At 42.3% G+C, this 20979-nt stretch overlaps 1 protein-coding gene and 1 long non-coding RNA gene across 16 annotated transcripts in view; one reads left to right on the top strand and one right to left on the bottom strand.

The window, feature by feature from the left end:
* LOC102149738 (uncharacterized) overlaps window positions 1-20979 on the top strand; it is a 28279-nt gene that overhangs the window by 6143 nt on the left and 1157 nt on the right. Inside the window, exons 2-5 of one of the 2 annotated variants that reach the window (XR_290689.4) lie at window positions 6239-6412; window positions 17028-17119; window positions 19143-19315; window positions 20517-20581. This is a non-coding gene — a long non-coding RNA (uncharacterized lncRNA). The remainder of the gene's footprint in view (window positions 1-6238; window positions 6413-17027; window positions 17120-19142; window positions 19316-20516; window positions 20582-20979) is intronic. The other variant, XR_011420740.1, reaches the window with a different exon arrangement.
* Window positions 1780-20979, bottom strand: part of CHEK2 (checkpoint kinase 2) — a 44399-nt gene continuing 25199 nt past the window's right edge. For 11 of the 14 annotated variants that reach the window (XM_070219841.1, XM_005612471.4, XM_001499582.5 and 8 more), the window contains 10 exons: window positions 18580-18688; window positions 16667-16720; window positions 13376-13437; window positions 11444-11543; window positions 9906-9992; window positions 8924-9087; window positions 8585-8700; window positions 7474-7559; window positions 2955-3035; window positions 1780-2210 (listed from right to left, as the gene is read on the bottom strand). In XM_070219841.1, coding sequence (XP_070075942.1) covers window positions 2121-2210; window positions 2955-3035; window positions 7474-7559; window positions 8585-8700; window positions 8924-9087; window positions 9906-9992; window positions 11444-11543; window positions 13376-13437; window positions 16667-16720; window positions 18580-18688 — 949 coding nt within the window. In that variant the 3' untranslated portion in view covers window positions 1780-2120. The remainder of the gene's footprint in view (window positions 2211-2954; window positions 3036-7473; window positions 7560-8584; window positions 8701-8923; window positions 9088-9905; window positions 9993-11443; window positions 11544-13375; window positions 13438-16666; window positions 16721-18579; window positions 18689-20979) is intronic. The other 3 variants (XR_011420736.1, XR_011420737.1, XR_011420738.1) reach the window with 1 other exon arrangement.

Genomic DNA, 20979 nt, shown 5'->3' with positions numbered 1-20979 from the left:
CAAAATCAACTTAGAAAAATCAGTTGCATTTCTATAGTCTAATAACGAACTAGCAGAAAGAGAACTCAAGAATACAATCCCATTTATAATTGCAACAAAAAAGAATAAAATATCTAGGAGTAAATTTAACCAAGAAGGTAAAAGACCTATACAATGGCAACTATAAGACATTATTGAAAGAAATGATGATGACATAAAGAAATGAAAAGATATTCCATGCACATGGTTTGGAAAAATAAACATAGTTAAAATGTCCATGCTACCCAAAGCAATCTACAGATTCAATGCAATCCCAATCAGAAGCCCAATTCTTCACAGAAATAGAACAAAGAATCCTAAATTGATATGGAGCAAGAAAATACCCCAAATAGATAAAGCAATCCTGAGAAAAAAGAACAAAGCTGGAGGCATCATAATCCCTTACTTCAAAATGTACTACAAAGCTACAGTAATCAAAACAGTATGGTACTGGTGCAAAAACAGACACACAGATCGATGAAACAGAATTGAAAGCCCAGAAATAAAACCACACATCCAGGGACAGCAAATCTTCCACAAAGGTGACAAGCACATACAAGGGAGAAAGAAAGTCTCTCCAATAAATGGTGTTGGGAAAACGGGACAGCCACATGCAAAAGAATGAAAGTAGACCATTATCCTTCACCATACATAAAAATGAACTCAAAATGGATCAAAGACTTGAAGGTAAGACCTGAAACCATAAAATTTCTAGAAGAAAATATAGGCAGTACACTCTTTGACATTGGTCTTAACAGGATCTTTTGGAATACCATGTCTTCTTGGACAAGGGAAACAAGTGGGACTTCATCAGACTAAAGAGCTTCTGCCAGGCAAGGGAAACCAGGATCAAAACAAAAAGACAACCCACCAACTAGAAGAAAATATTTGCAAATCATATATCTGACAAGGGGTTAAACCCCATAATATATAAAGAACTCACACAACTCAACAGCAAAAAAACAAACAACCCGATCAAAAGATGGGCATAGGATATGAACAGACATATCTCCAAAGAAGATATACAGATGGCCAATAGGCACATGAAAAGATGTCCAACATCACTAATCATCAGGGAAATACAAATCAAAACTACACTAAGATATCACTTTACACCCATTAGAATGGCTATAATTACCAAGACAAAAAATAACAAACATTGGAGAGGTTGTGGAGAAAAGGGAACCCTCATACACCGCTGGTGGGAATGCAAAGCGGTACAGCCACTATGGAAAACAGTATGGAGATTTCTCAAAAAACTAAAAATAGGGGCCAGCCCGGTGGCGCAGCAGGTAAGTGCACACATTTCGCTTTGGCACCCCGGGGTTTGCCGGTTCAGATCCCGGGTGCAGACATGGCACCACTTGGCAAGCCATGCTGTGGTAGGCGTCCCACATATAAAGTAGAAGAAGATGGGCACAGATGTGAGCTCAGGGCCAGTCTTCCTCAGCAAAAAGAGGAGGATTGGGAGCAGATGTTAGCTGAGGGCTGATCTTCCTCAGAAAAAAAAAACTAAAAATAAAAATACCATATGACCCAGCTATCCCACTACTGGGTATTTATCCAAAGAACTTGAAATCAACAATTCACAGAGACTTAGGCACCCCTATGTCCATTGTAGCATTAGTCACAATAGCCAAGATGTGGAAGCAACCCAAGTGCCCATCAACCAATGACTGGATAAAGAAGATGTGGTATATATACACAATGGAATACTACTCAGCCACAAAAAAAGACAAAGTCATCCCATTCGCAACAACATGGATGGACCTTGAGGGTATTTATGTTAAGCGAAATAAGCCAGACAGAGAAAGACAAATACTGTATGATTTCACTCATATGGGGAAGATAAACAAACACATGGACAAAGAGAACAGTTCAGTGGTTACCAGGGGGAAGGGGGCTGCGGGCGTGGGCACAAAAGGGTAAAGGGGAGCACTGATATGGTGACTAACAAAAAATAATGTACAAATGAAATTTCACAGTGTTGTAAGCTATTATAACCTAAATTTAAAAAAAAAAAGTTATTTAAAAAAAAACAGATTTAAAGAAAATGTCAGCAAGGTTCAAGAAGGTACATTTCTTCCATGTTCAGCTAGTGTTCATGAGACAGCAGTGCACACAGTCGGGCGCTTTGTGGTGTCAGAATCCTCTGCTTCCCCTTCAAGAGGCCGCTTTCGACTTGTGGAAGGCTGGAGATAAGGGAAAAGGGAGAAATGTTCAAAGAAAACCACTGGATTCTTTGATTGTCTTCATTGACCTCTGAATCTCCACTACACCTCTCGAGACTCAGACAAGCTTATCAAACTCACATTTCTCTCCCCTGTGGCTTCCAACCATTCAAAGATATATACTGAAAGTCAGCAGCATAGCCAGCCTCCTTCTGGTCACCTTCTCCTAAATTATGAAGTGTAAAGGGACTACAACACCCCTCACCAGGAGCCCCAAGCCTTGTTCTTTTGTGAGAAGACAACATTTTGTGTCTTTGTTTTCCCATTTATAAAACTGCGAAGGGGCAGTGGGAAGAGGGGTGTTATCATTCACCAACAGAAGATAGGACAAGAATGAATAGATATTAACTTATGAAGAACTTGAAGAGGAATAAAATTATAATCAATAAATTATCAACCATTCGCCCACTCTTTAAATTTTTCAACAAATTTAAATTTGAACCTCTAAAATAGGCTTCCAATCTTGACTGGCAGGAGACGTCCTAAAAGACACTCCCTAGCTGGGCTTCTCTAATGCATTAAACATACTCTTCATTATTAAATCTTCTAAGGCTGCTAGAGCAGATCAAGCTGAAACAAAATATACCACATTGATCCTAAAAACAATGTTAAGCAATTGCTGCTAAAGAGGCTATTGGAATTCAACATCCTTGCTCATCTGCTCTTTAAACTTAGCCTACGTTTAATGACCCTCATCCAGAATACCTGGGCTGGGGCCTCAGGTAGAGCCGTTGATTTATTTTCTTCAGAAAGCAAATTCTGAAATTTTCTCTTCATGTCCTCATCCTGTGAAGAAATGAGAAACATAAATAGGTTGTGTCTGAGGGAAAGAAAGCTCCTAGAAAGACAAGGCTAGGATGCCCCTGGAAACAGGGAAGTGGGAAAAGACATCCAGTATGTGCACCTAGAGGCATACCTTTGCTGGAGCTCCATGAGAGAAAGGTGGTCCTCACCTCTGCCTTCCCAGAGTGGTCTAATCAGCAGTCAGGACTCAAACCCACATACCTAAGAGCTCTCAGTGGGTCAGAGACAACCACAGACCTTAGCAGTCAAGACTTGCAGAACCAGCATCCCAGATGCTGAGAGATGGCAAGCAGGAGGCCAGAGGCTGGGGTTGGCTCAGTTCTCTGGGGGCTGACTCCAGGACACCCCCTCTCCTCCTTGATAACAATGAAGCCAGTAACTGGGGCCAGCCTAACAAACCAACTCAGCACCCTAGGAAAATTCAGCCAGCAACTGCTGTACAAGTCCCAGAAGGACTTCAGGTGCACAATAGCCTAGAGCTTGGCTCTAACGAGAAAGGAAGACAATAAGAGGCCACAGCATTACAGGTGTTTCTTGCTGCTGGAGGGGGCAGAGGGGGTGCAGCACATGCACATCCTGCCCAGATGTGTATGAGGGTAACTCCTACCTCCCTGGACATTCACTTCTGCAGGGTTCAAAGATTTGCCTCTGGGAGTCCTGAGAGGTGACCCGGTGCAGCTCTCCCCGCCTTCAGAAAGGTAAAGCATCCATGACTAGGATCAGAGGCTTTGAGGACAGCTGGACGCCCAGCTCAGCCACCCACAAGTAACGTGTGCAGAATACAGACCCAGAGCTGCCTGATTCCAAAGCCCCACTTACTTTCCCACCCAACCCTACTCTTCCCACTAAGCCACGTGTACCATGGTGGGTGGGGGAGAGGACATGGGAGTGAAGGCCTCCAACATTCAGCAAATTAATGGGTATAAAAAACTTCAGTGCTCAAAGATGAATTCACCTGTTATATATCTCGTGGAGAATCACCTGCTTCCATCGCTCTGTTGATGGCATCACTCAGTGTAGCTCCCCACTGCCCATTTTGAGAGTGCCAAGTTCATCTGGATTCCACTCCACAACCTCCCTTAGGATCTCACTTCTGGCACAGTGCCACTCTAAAGGTCCGCGCCTTATTTCCTCCTACACCTGCTCACAGCCTTCCCCGGGAATGCCCTCCTGGCCCTCCTGCCCGTCCCCCTCGCCCACCTTTCTCATTCACTCCATGAACAAATATTTCCCCAGCACTCTTAGATGCCAGGCACTGTGACAGGCACAGGGGCCTCCATATCAGAGGGACTCAGTCAATGTTGAAAATGCTGTCCTCTATTGTTGTGGGCTGAACTCTGGCTCCCCTCCCCCCCCCTTCAAATCCATATGTTGAAGCCCTAACCCCCAGTGCTGTGACTATATTTGGAAACAGGGTCCGTAAAGAGGTGATTAAGTTAACATAAGGCTGTTAGGGTGGGGCCCTAATCCACTATGACTAGTGTCCTCCCAAGAAGAGAGGCCGGCCTGGTGGTGCAACAGTTAAGTTCGCATGTTCCGCTTCAGCGGCCCAGGGTTCACTGGTTCAGATCCCGGGTGCGGACATGGCACCACTCGGCAAGCTATGCTGTGGTAGGCGTCCCACATATAAAGTAGAGAGAGATGGGCACGGATGTTAGCTCAGGGCCAGTCTTCCTCAGCAAAAAAGAGAAGGATTGGCAGCAGATGTTAGCTCAGGGCTAATCTTCCTCAAAAAAAGAAAGAGAAAGAGACAGCAGGGATGTGAGCGCACAGAAAAAAGACTATGTGAGGACACTGGGAGAAGGCGGCCAACCTGCAAGGCAAGGGGAGAGGCCTCGGGAAAAACTAAGGCTGCCAACACCTTGAAATTGGACTTCTAGCCTCCAGAACCGTAAGAAAATAAATTTCTGTTGTTTAAGCCACCCAGTCTTGGGTGTTTTGTTATGGCAGCTCTAGCAAATGAATACACCCATGTCAGCCCCAGGCTACCCAACCGTTAGACACTATCCACACCGTGTGAACCTGTGAGTACCTCAAGCCCCGTGGTTAGTGGTCCCATCTCATCCTGGGGATCCCCCATACTCTGCACCTACCTCTCTTAACACATGTATCCCACTGTTCTGTAGTGACCCTGGTCAGGCCTGGCCCCCACTCAGACTGTCAGAACCCCAAGGCAAGGGCTTATCTTAACTCCTCTTTGCATCCACAGTACCTAACAGTGCTCAACATAGGAGCTCATTAATTGTCCCTGAAAGAATGAATGCACTAAGAAATGAAACCATGCTGGAACGCCCCTTGTGGCAGCCCAACAGAACTGACCACAAGCCCATTTAGGCCTACATTTAAAACAAGTCAATTAGCAATAATTTGGAAAAGGAGCTCATTACATACCACAGGTCGCAACGTGTACCTCTAAATATCCTTCCTCTGAGGTGTCTACAGTCTATTCAGTAATATTAAATTGTAATATGCCTCAAAGGGAAGCAGGAAGGAATCCTCTATTTTGGGAAGTGAACACGAGGCCAAAAGTGGATATAAGGGATGCTCCCCAAACTGGACACTATTAATGACAAAACAGAGACCGGAATTCACATTCCAAATGCTCAGTCCAGTGGCAGATCCACAAAACCGTTTGGTTTCTTCAAAAACACTGAATTTTCCCAAAATAAAAGCTGAACTATCGCTAGCAGATGATTTACATGGGGAATCTGCATCCTTGTCCTCACTCAATGTTCGCTCCACCTTTTGCTGCAAAAACAAAAAGTAGACAAAAGGGTGTTCAAGTGAGACCCCTGTGGCAGGGCTGAACTTTACCTCTTCCTCCGTGTCAGTAACAGTTTTCTTTTGAGACAAGAAAAATCAGATAGACTTGTTTAAATTTCCGGCAGATGCAAACCCTGTTCCCAGGCCTAACTGGCAAGCTCCTCCACCTCCACATCTGGCCCCAAGAGTTTCCCTAGCAGGGCACTTGAAAAGAGCCAAGAGGCATGTTTTTCTTTTTCATCGAAATTAAATTCCCACATGCAAAGGCACCCTTTGTTTCCAAATTCCTTTTCTCCAGGGTCCTGCTGTTTCAAATCTGTGTGGTCTATTATGTGCTAAATCATCTGACAGATTTCTTCTGGGGGGACTGGTGTTTCCAGGGCAACATCCCAAACATATATCTACTTTTTTGTTCTTTTAAGGATTTGTTGTTCTCAACCTGAGCAAAACTGTTAAGAGGTGAAGGGTTGGAAAAGAGAAAGAATGAGGACGGTCTTCCCCAGAGTCCCAGAAGCACAGTGCTGCGACTGGCTGGCTCGAGGATTTCCTGGAACAGTAACCCTCCAGAGTGACAGCCCCTGGTTCAAGCTACCTGGGTAAGTCCCCACCCCACAGGAAACAGAGACCGAATGAAAGTTAGTAGAAAGGGGCATGGCTGTGCCAAATGGACTGCACATAATTGAAGACCTGACGCTCGTCAGAAGAAAACTGCCCGATGCTGTAAGTTAACTCCAAAACCAAAGACTAGCCCAGCAAACCACAAAGGACCTCCAACTCTGGCAGCTCCAGTGAGGTCAGTGCATAACCCAATGGCAGCCACAACCCCCAGCAGAAACACAGCGGTAATGCAGACTTGAAAGGCGCAGGTAACAGCCTGCACTAATGGCATGCTTACTCACCATGAACAAGAAGTGGGACCCTTTATACTCAATCACTTGGGCCTGAGAAATAGCCAGATTCTCCCCCAGAGAGGCTGTCCTCCTCCTCCTAACCTGCTTCCCTGATTTAAGGTTGAAGATGGTTGGAATGCAGCCCACCCCACCTGTTTGGGGTGGGGGTTTGAGGAAAGAGTAGGGCACAGCTGGGGGTGGAGGTGTGATGCTAGAACCAACCGTGAAAGGAACACAGCCAAACTGCAGACTCAGGAAGCCAAGTGGAACCAGGACAGGCCATAAAGTGGGCTTGTCCATCCAAGAGCCACAAGTTTAGTTGAAAAGGTTGCACCCAAACACAAAGACACACCCACACTCACACCCATACACACACACACACACACACACCCCACACACCTAAAATTCGATCTAAAACAATTGCATTCAACAGACCTAGGGGCTGGCCCTGTGGCTGAGTGGTTAAGTTCGCGCACTTGCTTCGGCAGCCCAGGGTTTCACCAGATCGCAATCCCGGGCGCGGACATGGCACCGCTCATCAAGCCATGCTGAGGCGGTATCCTACATGCCACAACTAGAAGGACCCACAACTAAGAATACACAACTATGTACCGGGGGGCTTTTGGGAGAAAAAATTAAAAAAATAAAATCTTATAAAAACAGACCAAACAAAGCAAACATTGTGTTTCCATCTTCCTTCTCATGTCTCAGGCACAAATCAGGGCTGCCCATGTATTTTTTGCTAGTAGGCACTGCCCCATACCCACCTGAAGCCACGGGTGTCTTAAAGCTTCTTCTGTTGTAAAACGTGCCTTTGGATCCACTATCAACAACTTCTTGACAAGGTCCAGAGCTAAAGCAATAAGATAATTTGGCAAATCACGGTGAAAAGGATAGATACATTAAATCAGAAAAATTAAGTATGCCAGAATCACAGGCCAACATCCAGAAAGAGGAGAGAGGGGCTGAGGTCATTGTGAGTCAGCAGGCGTGGTGGGCAGGGCCCCCTAATCCTCCTCACTCTGTATTCATCAGAGTGCTGTGAGAATACCAGAAATGACCATGATGCTCCCCATCTCGCCCTGCTCGCACATCACAACCTCTTAACCCTCTGTTCCCTCTCTCATTATTGGACTCAAGTTCAAAACTAATTAAAGCTGCACTTCCACCCAGTTCTAAGACACTCAGGATACTCTGCCAACTCTCCCCGAGACCCATGGATTGATGGTGAAAAGTTCCTCAGCCAGCGAAAGGCTCCTTGGAACTGTAGTCTTGGCAGAAATAAAGCTTGAGAGCCAGCCACAAAGGGAGGCTAGCTTGTTTATTGCAACATTATTCCTTAGACAGTCTGACATTTAACACAATCATCTATGTTATGTTATTTGACATGTAGCTTTAGCTTGCTACTTTTTCTTTTGAGAATTACAAAGTTGTACTTTTAAATTCTAAAACAAAGTAACTAATTATATTCAACTTTTACATGCTTACTCAAACGAAACCTTATAACTAAAAAGTTACTTATTATTTTGCACACTTAAATAGGTGCCAGGTATTTGCATATGTTACACTTAACCCTCACAAAAACACTTTAAGCTAGGAGTTTATTGTTATAAATGATATGGAGACTCAGAGAGGTTAAGTAACTCGCCTAAGGTCACATAGCTAGGACGTAGTCAGCTCAGGTCTTGAGGCTAGATCGGCCGAGCTCTGGAGCCCACACTGTTAACAACTTCTTTTGCCTCTCAAATGATACAAAACTAACAACAGAAAATAACAGAATTGACAGAAGAAAACATCAGGAAATTTGAAAAGAAACTCCCACCACAGCACACACACATTTTAGCAAACCACAAATTCTTAACCCTTTCGTATCCATACCCTTCTCTGAGACCTCTGCCCAGACTTCAGGAATGAAGTTGTATTTTCCACTGGTGATCTGATCCTTCAGTGACACTTGAGTCTTATGCTCAGAGAAAGGTGGATACCCACTAAGGCTTAATATTGGTAGAGAGAGAAAGGAAAAGAAATCAAGTGGCATTCTCAGTGGCATTCGGATATACAGATTTCTTTTTCAGCATAATGAAAAATTAGATTTTTCTTTAAATCGATGGTCAAAAAAAGTGTCCTAAATTAAACACAAGCTCTCTCCCGGGACATATTTCTGATTTCACCTAATTACCTCTAACCAGACTCTGAAGCAATGAAAACTTTTCTTACCAAATAAAAAGAATAACTCCTAAACTCCAGCAGTCCACAGCACGGTTATATCCGGCAGTTCCAAAGGAATTAAGAACTTCAGGAGCCAAGTAGGTGGGGGTACCACATAAGGTTCTCATGAGAGAGGTCTCCCCCAGAATCTTGGACTGCCCAAAATCTGTAATCTAAAATTAAGGACAAAAGGGAATCAATTTTAATGGCATCATAAAAAAAAAGGACTAACATAGTCTGCGGTCCCAAAAGACATGCAGGCTAGATGAGTGCCTATCCAATAATTCCCGCCTGCCGTTAATCTGGCATCTGCAAATTCACGTCTTTGTAAAGTAATCTCAAGCTCTGCAAGTTATTTAATTTTGCTTAAATTAAAATTTCTGAGCCAAGGAACCTCAAGGCCCAGGGTTTTTTCCAACTTATCCGTGTTCTCTGTTGTCTCACAAAATGTTTATAGCCCTTATCACAGACACTCTAGGATTCTAACTAGTAATGCATGGTTCTTCTTAGACCCTGGTTTTTCAACCTTGGCTGCACACTGGAATACCTGAGGAGCTTGGAAAAAAATACTTACACTTGGGTGCCACCTTCAAGAGATGCTGAAGTGTCATGGTTCTTTAAAATTAAATTAATTAAATATTTATTTAATTTAATCAACAGTGATTCTAAAAGGAAGCCAGGCTCAGGAAGCACTGCCTCAGACAAAGGGAAGGGGATGACAGGGGATGTGCTTTACTCCTCCATTTAGACCACTCCCTCCCTCCCTCTGAATACAGAAGTGGCTTGTATACAGTGGAGCCCAATAAAAGCTCATTAGACTCTGGATTGGAGCAATACCACCTGACCTCTAAAATAATTTTAAAATAATTGTTTTTTAAAAACTAATAATTCTCAATCTTTATATGCTCCTACGTTTTACCTGATGAATTAAAAAACAGTTTCTAAACAGAAATCTACTGGAGTGATCACACACAGAACACAAATTTCTCACCTTTATAAGACAGTCCTCTTTTTGAGATGAGAGGAGAACATTCTCTGGCTTTAAGTCCCGATGGATAATGCCATTTTCATGAAGGTACTACACACAAAGGGAGGCAGGACCCTTAGACTTACGGAGTAGGTACATCAGCAGATACACACACACGCATCTTACAGCTGGGTGAAACCGTAAGCCATGTTACTCTCAACCATAGTCTCAAAAATCACAGAAAACCATTGGGTAAAGGGGTTAGTGTTTACAAATTTGTTTTCAAGAAAATCATTAAAGAGTAGAAGAGTGAAAAAGGCAACTTATGACAGTAAACCTTTTATTTCATTTTTCAAGATAATAAATATCCCTTCCCATTGGCAGGTGTCAATGTCAATAACAAAAATGTAAATGAGTGATATAAAATATCTTGAGACCATATTAAAGTAAAGCGTAAAAATTCCATCAAACTAATATATTTGGTTGTTCCATCCCTGAGAATATTTTTAAAAGGAATCTGTAAAATACATATTTGTAAATTATCTGTTTAAATACCCAGAGTTCACATATTCCTCGATGCAAAGACTATTAGTCTTCGAAAACTCTACGGTTGAAATACAATGTTGATGGTTGTGTGTTCACTTTTATATGTTGTCATATTTCTTTAGGAAAAAGAAATTCCCACATCCACCGATCTGCACTCAATTCACCCAGATATACTTGGTATAATAAAAGGGAGGAAATAAACCAGTAAGAGAGTAAAGCACTGGTTAGATGTTTATGGACTTCAGTCTTCCCTGGCCTAGGGAAAAATTTCCTCCAAAACACTTCTACTGGGAAAGGGACCTGGTGAAGCCCCCAGGGAGGGCAAACCCAGATGAAGCATCCCAGGAAAATCTCTCCATCCTCACTCAGCAAGCACTACTTCCAATCACTGTTTCCTGCAAGGAGCAAGATTTCAAGGGAAGAAACCTCGGTGGGGAAGCACCACAGCCAAACCTGGTTTGAGAAAGGGTGATGTTCCTCGAAGCAGGCAGGCTACCCCCGGCTGTTCCTCCACCCAACACTTTCCCAAAGTAGAGAAGAGAAGGCAGCAACACAAGCCTGCCTGCCTGCCCGCTGCAGTTAAGAGGATGCTCCACGGAAGGGAACACCCAGCACCGTGCCATGGGGAGCAATCCGTCTGTCACAACCGCCCAAACTTGCCATCCTTACCCTCATACCTGCCCTACTCCCACCCTAAGAGGTAAAGGCAGATTGCTATAAGGATCAGGCAGAAGTAGAGACCAATCCTCCAGAAATACCGCCAAGCTAAAGAGAAGACACATGGAACTGTGCATTTATTTCTGTAACTCCCTTTCTTACTCTCTCTTAAGCTTCACAGCATGCGCTGTCTCATCTGAGTCAAAGGGGTGAGAAGTTTTTGCCAAGAACAGAACAACACACACACAGACTCTCGGCTCTCTGGGTTTTCATCCACGGTCGCTCGCTTTCTGCCTAACTCAGGGAGTAATTCACCTAGAGGAAAGCAGGTTATCCAAAGAACTGAGGAATTCTCTTACCTGTACAGCCAGGAGCATCTGGTAAAAATAGAGTTTGCATGTAGCTTCTTTCAGGCGTTTATTCCCCACCACCCTGTCAAAGAGCTCTCCTCCTTCCATCCTGAAACACACAAAGCAGGGGGCTCGTTCCTGGAGGGAAACTCACTTGGAGGGAAAATAATAACACAAAAAAAACAAACTCATTAACACAGGAAAGAGTTGCCATTTTTATTCACTCTTGACTCCCATTTGTAAATGGCAATGAGGTAATGACCCTCATCCACAATCCGATGTGCCCGTGGGAAACTAAGGAACAAGGAAGGATGAAAGGAGTGTGCAGTGGGCAACGGAGACACTTAGGAAGGTTGTAAAAGTGTTTCAATAGATCAGAGGTGGGGCCAGGAACATTTTATAGTGCACTCCAGGTGATTCTGAGACTGGTGGAGAGAAGCCAGCAGGAGCCTATAATCAGACAACCAGGGTCTGAGCCCCAGCTCCACCACAGTCCAGCTGTGGGATTTTGGCAAACTTATGTAACCTCTCTGAGCTTGTCTCTGCCTCTTAAAAAAATAGGGATGATCCCCCCTATCTTGATGGCTGTCACAAAAATTAAGAGAGAAGTGATGTAGGTAAAGCACCTGGTACGGTGTAGACGCTTGGCAAGAAGATTCAATTCCTTGTGCTTCAGTTTGCTCTTCTCTAAAGTGGGGCTAAAAATAGTAACCCACCCATAACCTGTAAGTAACCTGGCTGACTGTAAAGAAGGTTAAATGATTCAATCCACGTAAAATGCTCAGAGCAGTACTCTGCTCATATTAAGTGCTTAATTAGAATCAGTTACTGTTATATTATTATATTATTATTATTATTATAATTAAGCTGTTTTAACTAGATCCAGTCAGGTCCCAAGCTCCTATTTAATAGCAACAGATATTCCCCTAAGTACCACACAGGCCATCCAGTCTCCCCTGGTGCTATGATTGGGGCTGTTGTCTAGTAGATAATCTTTTTTTCTTTCTTTTCTTCTTTTTTTTTTTTTGGTGAGGAAGATTATCACTGAGCTAACATCTGTGCCAATCTTCCTCTATTTTGTATGTGGGACGCTGCCACAGTATGGCTTGATGAGCAGTGTGCAGGTCTGCAACTGCGATCCAAACTGGTGGACCCTGGATCACTGAAGCAGAGCACACAAACTTAACCAATGCACCACTGGGCCACCCCTGGTATATAATCTTAATGGTCACCTGCATAGCCACAGTTGGTCACTCAGATGCAAAGCCTTGCCTGTCTGCCACAATAGCCACCCCTAGAAACACTACATTTTTATGCAGGAACAGACATCAAGACAGGCCCCTTCCAGGAATGAGACAGGAAATGATTTTCATCACACCAAATAAGACAGGACTTTATGGCCACTGAAATAAACCAGCAAGTAAACCAGCACCTGAGAGATACTCAGGTGTCACCATGCAACCTGGTACCGTGATCCCAAACAGAAAGGTCCACCCTTAACAGGCAGGTATTTCAGTGTAATAATATCCACCTGTGGTTAAGCACCTACAGATGCCAGGTGCTCTGCTGGGGGCTTTCCCTCCCTCATAGCATTTAATCACTACGACTTGGTGCACAGGGGCATCATTATCTTCCCCATTTAACACTAGGAAAATGAGACTCAGAGGTGAAATAAACTAACCCGAGGGCAGTCAGTCACTTAGAGAGTGCGATTCAAACACAGGCCTCAGATCCAGGGCCTGGGACCTCTCAGCCACCTTCCTTTGGAAACACCAGAGGGATTTTAGGATTTATACGAACCCCACACACACACTCTTTGTGGGCCCCACCACCACATACATACAATGAGGGTCCCCAGGATGAGAAATGCATGCCAGCATTCGATTCTTTGGGGGCTTACAGGCATTTAAGTGGAAACAAATAAAAAAGTTTACTACTTACAATTCCAAAACAATATAATAATCTTCAGCATCAAAAAAGTCTTTAATCTTGATGATACAAGGCTAAATGAGGGAAAAAAGGAAAACTAGTGAGAAGCTCCCAAGAGGAAAACCACAAGGGCAAAGTGGGGACATCGGCCTGGAGGGTGAGGGAGGTCAAGTTTTCATTCTTAAGTTGGATGGCGAGTTGAAAGGTGTTCATTTTATTGGTTTGCTTTACAATTTACAATTACTATTTTATGTGTGTTAAATATAATTTAAAAATATTTAAAGGAAGGAAAAGAGGAGAGTGAGGAGGAGGGAAAAGAAGGGATGAGATGAAAGGCAGGCAGGCAGGAAGACAAGAGAGAAATCCTTTGGCTTCTTGCTGCCTAGAGGCTAAAATCTAATTTCTCAGCAGGGATTAGCAAGCCCTTCGTGACCCAGCCCCTCGTCTTGCCCCGACCCACCAGCACGGCCTCATCTCCTACTCCTGTTCCAAGCGTCCTCCTCTCCAGACCACTAAACTCCCCATCAGCCCAGACTCCCTGTGCTCTTTCTCAGCACCACACTTTTCCTCAGCTACCTCCCTGCCTGGTGGTCCAGCCCTCTGGGCACACTCGGCCTCAGGCATCAGGCTCCAGCTCAAATGTCTCCCTCAGAATGCACCACACTCCCTGCGGTGGTTCTAATCTGTGCCACCCCACACTGCACCTTTAGCATCTGTCTCCCAGCCAGGCTGTGAGCTCCAGGAGGGCAGAGAAAGGAAACTAACACCCACCACGGGTCTCCTTTCATCAGACACCGCATGGGCCGAGTCAAGTCTTATTTATCTTTCGAGGACTAACACTCAGCAGAACGGCTGGCACTCAGAAGACACTCATATGCTGCCCATATTAATACCAACAACATCAATAACAGATACACCACCCACTGAGGGTAGACCCTGCCAGCCACATTGTGAGCATGGAACACATGGCCATGGGAGTCAGACTGAGAGCCAACAAGTTCCACCACTCCTTCCCTATGATCACAGTATAGTTGGCTCTGCAGGAACATGTGTTATGGTCACAATAAAGAAAACACTGAACAGGCACTAAAGTACTTTATTAAGAGGCATAGAAAGGAAAGAAGAGCTGAAATTCTCATAAAACACAACAGGAAGGCAATAAGCTATGTAAAATTGATAAACCAAGAGATAATAGTTTGTTATGTAGAAATACGGAAGTAAAATCTCAAAAAAAAAAAAAACGCTAAAAGAGATGTAAAATGTTTGCAGAGAGGGAGATTAGGAAGGCTGTGGAACTTTTAGCACTATCTGACTCCAGCTATACACAAGTGATAAAGTAAAAAAGAGAAGCAGAAGGAAAGATATGCACGGAAAAGGAACAGGAGATTAGAGCTAAGAATGAGAGCGGCTTGGTTCAGCTTGGCTTCATCAGGCAGAGGCAGTGCCCACCTGGGAATGGGTGGGGCCGGGAGCTCACAGAGCATGAAGAGGTCCTCTTGGGTCAAAGCCAGCATGAGCTGTCTCCTCTAGTAGGCACTGTCTCCAGGGTCACTGGCTGGAGCTGTCACAGCTGAAAGTGTCTCTCAGGAACCAGAGGCTACTAACCCAGCCCCTCCATTTAGGTCACACGGGGAACAGTTTAGGGAATTATAGATCCCTACCATTCCCCAAGTGTGTTTTCTGTGCTGAAAGCTTTACGAGCACATCTCATTTAATTCTCACGCTGACCTTTGAGGTAAATATCCCATTGTGTCCATTGGACAGATGAGGAAATAGAGGCTCCAGAAACTGAAATGAGCTTCTCAGAGCCAAGAGGTGACAGAGATGATATGGGACCCCAGGTCTGTCTCCCCACTAGACTGAAGCCGCATGAGAGGAGGGATGGCCAAGTCCATCCGTGCTCACTACTGCCCGGGGCCTAGAAGACAACCTGGCACAATACGTGTTTGACAGTTGATTGAATCAATGCCTGACTCCAAAGGCCAGAGTCTACTGGACTCTATTAGGCTCAACTCATTGTCCTCAAGCAACAAAATGCACTCATGAGCCCAAATTAAATTCCCAAGGGCTTCCACGTGCCCTTGTAAATTGCCAAGAAGTATCTCCAGAGATCTTTTTTAGGGTTCTAAATTCCTCTTGACTGCAGTGGACATTGGACTTGTATAAATATTATGTTTGGGGATCCTCTGACATCAGAGAAAATTCTCTGAGGATTCTAAGTGTTTATCTTAGGGGTATGTTTGAAGCAACTCCACCCCAAATAATTAGAGGGCTCTTCTCTTTAACAAGAGATTCCAGATCCCTTGGAGAAGAAGAAAAATTTAGGCAAGAAGGAAGTTGGAAGGGAATTAGAAGAAAGTCAAGCAGGAAGGTCAGCCACGCAGATTCTCATGGGTTTTCAGATCCACCATGGGTTCTAAAGGAAGCTGCTGAATTATTGTGATGATGGCAGTGATTTTGGTCTTAGTTTCTATTTGTTGTTTGGGGCAATTTGAGGAGATGAGAAAAGGGAGAAGAAATCTTGTTGGTTGGAGGTTAAGAATCAGCATAAGATAATTCTTAGCTGGACAGACTGGAGGTCTTATTTCAAGTTTCACTCGAGTGCCTACCTAGCTCATGACTTCATGAGGGCTCATGAATTAATGAAGAAATGAAAAGAACAATAAAAAGGAAGATGGAATCCACAACGCTAACTTTCTCTTCTCACATCTTTAGACACTTCCATTGAGACAAGGTCATCACGGCACAAAAAAGATAGGAACTATGTACACTCAACAAAGCCACTGACACCATTTAGTCAGATGTAAGGACAGAATGTTGTCATACTTATTGGATACCCTTGAATTTATTTGATTTACTCCAAATGAAGTAAATGGAAATCAGTACTGTCAAAAGGTATGCAGAGGTGTTAAAACTTCAGGTATAATTAAACCAAATTTGCCAAATTAGCATTGTCTTCACAAAGATAATCAGTTGATCAAGCCCCTATGAAATATAATATTTAGGAGATTTACTATCTCTTTTGGTCAGAAACTAACTCAGTGGAAATATCACATAATTATTTAATCATGAAATCTTTACATAGTATTGTCCTCTCAAAATTTCAGGGTAAAGTTTCTTCCCAGCTAAATGGCAGCTAAAAACATATATGCGTGCATGCAAACACACACATGTACACATTTACATACACAGTTAAGGAACCCAGGTTAATACCAGCTTTATTATATTGAAATGCTTTGCACTCCTGCTATATTTTGAGATGAATGAATTCAGGTATGGGTCATATTTTACAGCAATACTTACATGATTTAGTTTTTTCAAGATTTCTATTTCTGTTTCCACATTGAGAGCTGGATCCTTTGATAAATAAAATAATATTAGAGTTTATTAGTAATAATAATAGCCAATATTTAGAAAATATTTACAGCTAAACTCAGCTGAGTAAAAGCTGTCTGAGTTCCCAGCTCTGCTCATACAGAGAGATCAAGGCCTAGAGGTCAGTAAATTAAATAACTCACCTAAAATCACTCTGCAAAGTGCTTGGCCAATAGTAAGCATTCAGTAAGTGACCAGGCCCTATGCCAAGCTCTTTAATTAAAACGGTCATCTCATCTAACCCTCATAATTCCCAAATGAACTGGGTTCTATTATCCCCATTTTGCAGATGGAACAACTGAGGCTGAGAGAAAGGAAGCCACTTGCTCCAGTTCCCACAGCCAGAAACAAATGTGCTTCCACTCTTCTCATGCTTACCTGGTAAGATCTGCTTGTCTCATCAGCTGTAGAATTATTTACATTCATCAAAATGATACAACAAACAAAAGCCACAGGCAAGAAGGTATTCAGTTAAACTGTATAAGGAAAATGTCAAGTCAAATTTCTAATAATAGAACAGACACTGGTTCCAATTGACTGCAGGCTGTCGTATTTACAGAGGCTCCGACGAGAGGAAGCTTCAGGGTACTGAAGTTGCTCTCCGTTACAATTCCAAAAGGATGACTTGAGTTACTCAACCTCAGGGGCTACACCCTCCAAAGCAAAGAGGATATAGAATTACATACTTATGTAAAATGGACTTTGGCTAAGAAACCCAGATGTTTAATTTTAAAAGCCTGCCTCTTTCTATAAGCCGTTAAACTCATTACCAAGTCAGGGTGGACTCTGACGGTGGAGAGCTCTAAAAGAGTCCAATAAGATTTGAAAGAGGAAATTAAGAAGGAAAATTTTGCTGCAAGTCATTAAGAATCTGGTAAGCATTTTCTCCCCCAGAAAATGGGAAACAAATCCAGAATCACAAGGGAAAAGATCTATAACGCAATGAACACAGAAAGGAAATTCCTCTTGCCACATGAGAATGGCATTGTCTTGGGGGAAAAAAATTGATCTTTAAAGAATGTTAAAGTATAATAGCCAGAAACAGCTGGCCACAAAGGAAAATGTGATTACAGGCCATATTTCACATTACTTTGCTAGGTCATATATTGAAAGACCAACACCCTTGGCCATTCCAGTGTAAATGTATTTTATAGAAAATGCAATAAAATGAATGGCTACCATATAAAGAGACTGTTGAAATAATTTAATTAAGCTTTTAAAAATCTATAAACACTAAGATATTCATTGCCACATTAATGGGAAGAACAAAGAATTAGAAATTATCTAAATGATCAACCAGAGAAATGGTTGAATAAATTATGATAAAGTCGATGAAATAAAGACTCAATCATCAAAAAGGATATATTAGGGAAAGTTTATGCATTAATAATGATTATGTTGAAAAGAAGAATACAAAACTGTATATACAATATGATTTCAACCATCTAAAAACAGGAATTCATATGAACAAAGACTAGAAGGAAAAAGAAAACTGAAAACAGCTGTAGGGTTACAGTGATGGGGATGTGACTGGATTTTTTTTTTTCCTAATTTCCTTTCATTTATTGTAAAAACAGTCTTGTAACAACTTGGAAGAAAAAAAAACTTCCTGCTACGTATACTATTATGTACAACCAAATATTTTTGGAACCAAATTATCTGTAAGTAAGTTTCTAGATTAGTTGGCTATACTCAAAAATTTTCAATGTTCTTTGATACAAATTCACATATCTGAGCAGTAAATTCTTTCTGACATTGAAAATCACCACTCCAAAATTATTTTGAGAAGTTAAGAAGAAATTGTTAAGAACAGCTGAGCAGCCACAAACACAGGTACTTACAGCCTCTCTCCCAGAGCCAATAGCAAACTTCCTTTTGCTGATGATTTTTATGGCTACTTTCTTACATGTTTTCCTCTCAAAAGCTAGCTTCACCTCACCACAAGCACCACTACAGAGAAAAATAGAGAAAGTAACTGTGAGAATGTTTTTAATTATGAGAGACCCACCACTCCTGAGTCAGCCTCAACTATTACAAGTTAAAGACGGTCCATCTACAACCCTTCCACTGTCCCTGGTTTCAGAGAACACAGTAACACCGCACCAATGTAAAATGTCAAGGGCACAAGTGAATGTGGACCATGCAACAACACTGGGTCAGCTCCAAATTCCACTTTTTGAGCTAAGTGATACAGACTTAAATCTTACTGTCATCCCAGATTGTGAAATTCTCAGACAGACACTAAGAACAAATCAGAGAGAAATGACTTATCCCAGAGGTCCGAGAAACATCAAACAGTACAAAGTCCTAGTCAAAAATAAGCACTTGAAACAAGTAACAGTAAACAGTATCTGAAAATGAATTACTTTCACTGATATATTTCTTTCTTATTCTGTCTTCAAAGGAAGTGTGTAAGTAGTGGATGCCATGAATTGCACCCTAAATAAAATCACAATACCTAAGAAATCAAAAGCATTACACAGTTAACCTGCTTGCAGCAAGCTCTCAAAGATTTCCAATTAATTGGGATCGTAAAATGGAGGAGGAATGCTACCCGGGATGCCACAGAGGACACAGGTAATCCTCTGTAGGCTCTGTTCTCCAAAGCTTGGGTCAGCCCAAAGGAATGGCTACTCAAGTATCAGTCATTCATTACCTGCCTGAAGTAGACTATTATAACTATTGTGGGTTTGGGGGTAGGGTCAGGGGTTTGCCAAGACATCTTTTTTATTGTGTATTTTGTATATATATAACATAAAATTTACCATTGTAATCATTGTAAAGGGTACAATTCAGTGGCACTAAGTACATCCACAATGTTGTGTAACCATCACCGCTATGTAGTTCCAGAACTTTTTTATCAGCCCAAATGGAAACTTCTTACCTATTAAGCATTACTCCATTCTACCCTGCCCCCAGCCCCTGGCAACCACTAATCTGCTTTGTCTCTATGGATTTGCCTATTCCAAATATCTTATATCAATGGAATCATACAATATGTGGCCTTTTGTGTCTGGCTTCTTTCACTTAGCATGTTTTCCAGGTTCATCCATGCCTTAACATGTAGCAGTATTTCATTCCTTTTTATAGCTAAATAATATTCCACTGTATGGCTATATCACATTTTGTTTATGCATTCCTTTGTTGATGGATACTTGGGTTGTTTCCACCTTTCGAGTACTGTGACTAGAGCCACAATGAACATTCATGCACAAGTTTTTGTTTGAACACCTGTTTTCAATGTGGGGGAGTATACACCCTACAAGGGCAATTGCTGGGTTACATGGTAATTCTACGTCTAACTCTGAGAAAACACCAAACTATTTCCCACACTGGCTGTACCATTTTACATGACCACCAGCAGTGGAAAGGAGTTCCAATTTCTCCACGTCCTCACAAACACTTGTCTCTTTCTGTTTGTTATGCCCATCCTAGTGGGTGTGAAGTGATATTTCACTGCGGTTTTGGTTTGCATTTCCCTAATGACTAATGATGCTGAGCATCTTCTCATGTGGTTTTTGGCTATTTCTGTCTCTTTGGAGAAATGTCTACTTAAATCCTTTGCCCATTTTTAAATTGGGTTATCTTTTTGCTGTTGAATTGTGAGAGTTCTTCATTCCGAATACTAGATCCTCATCAGATGTATGATTTGCAAATATTTTCTCTCATTCTGTTGGTTCTGTTTCACCCTCTTCATAGTGTCTTTTGATGCACAAAAGTTTTTAAATTTGATAAAGTCTAATTTCTTTATTTTTTCTTTTGTTGCTTGTGCTTTTAGTGCCTTATTAAGAAACCATTGACAAATCTAAGGTCATGAAGAGTTGTCCCTATGTCTTCTTACAGGTGTATATTTTTACCTCTTATATATTGTTTTTTGTTTCGTTTTGAGTTAATTTTTGTATAAGGTGTGAGATATTGGTCCGTGTAACTATTATTTTTTTAAATCTGCTCAAAACGCTTTCCAATTCTCCTGCTGCTGCTAACAGTAACCTTTTGCCTGAGAAATCTTCCCTGAGTCCACATAGCTCTAGTGGAGTGACTATAATAGCACAGCACCCACTCCGAGGACCTGGAGGTGGACGTGTAACCAAAATTGAGCCAATTAAGGTTTTCCCTGGAATCAAATGTTGATGTTGGGAAAGAAACAGTTCTCTCTGCTGTGGTTTCTAGAAGAAAGAAAATATGAATGTGGGGCTCCTGGAAGCCACTTTTCTGCTGCACAGAGAGAGCAATTCTATAGG

The sequence above is a fragment of the Equus caballus genome, chromosome 8 (assembly GCF_041296265.1).
Source record: "Equus caballus isolate H_3958 breed thoroughbred chromosome 8, TB-T2T, whole genome shotgun sequence".
NCBI classification, from domain to species: domain Eukaryota; kingdom Metazoa; phylum Chordata; class Mammalia; order Perissodactyla; family Equidae; genus Equus; species Equus caballus.
Note: the sequence above shows the minus strand (reverse complement) of the source record. Positions and strands in the feature narration are given on the sequence as shown.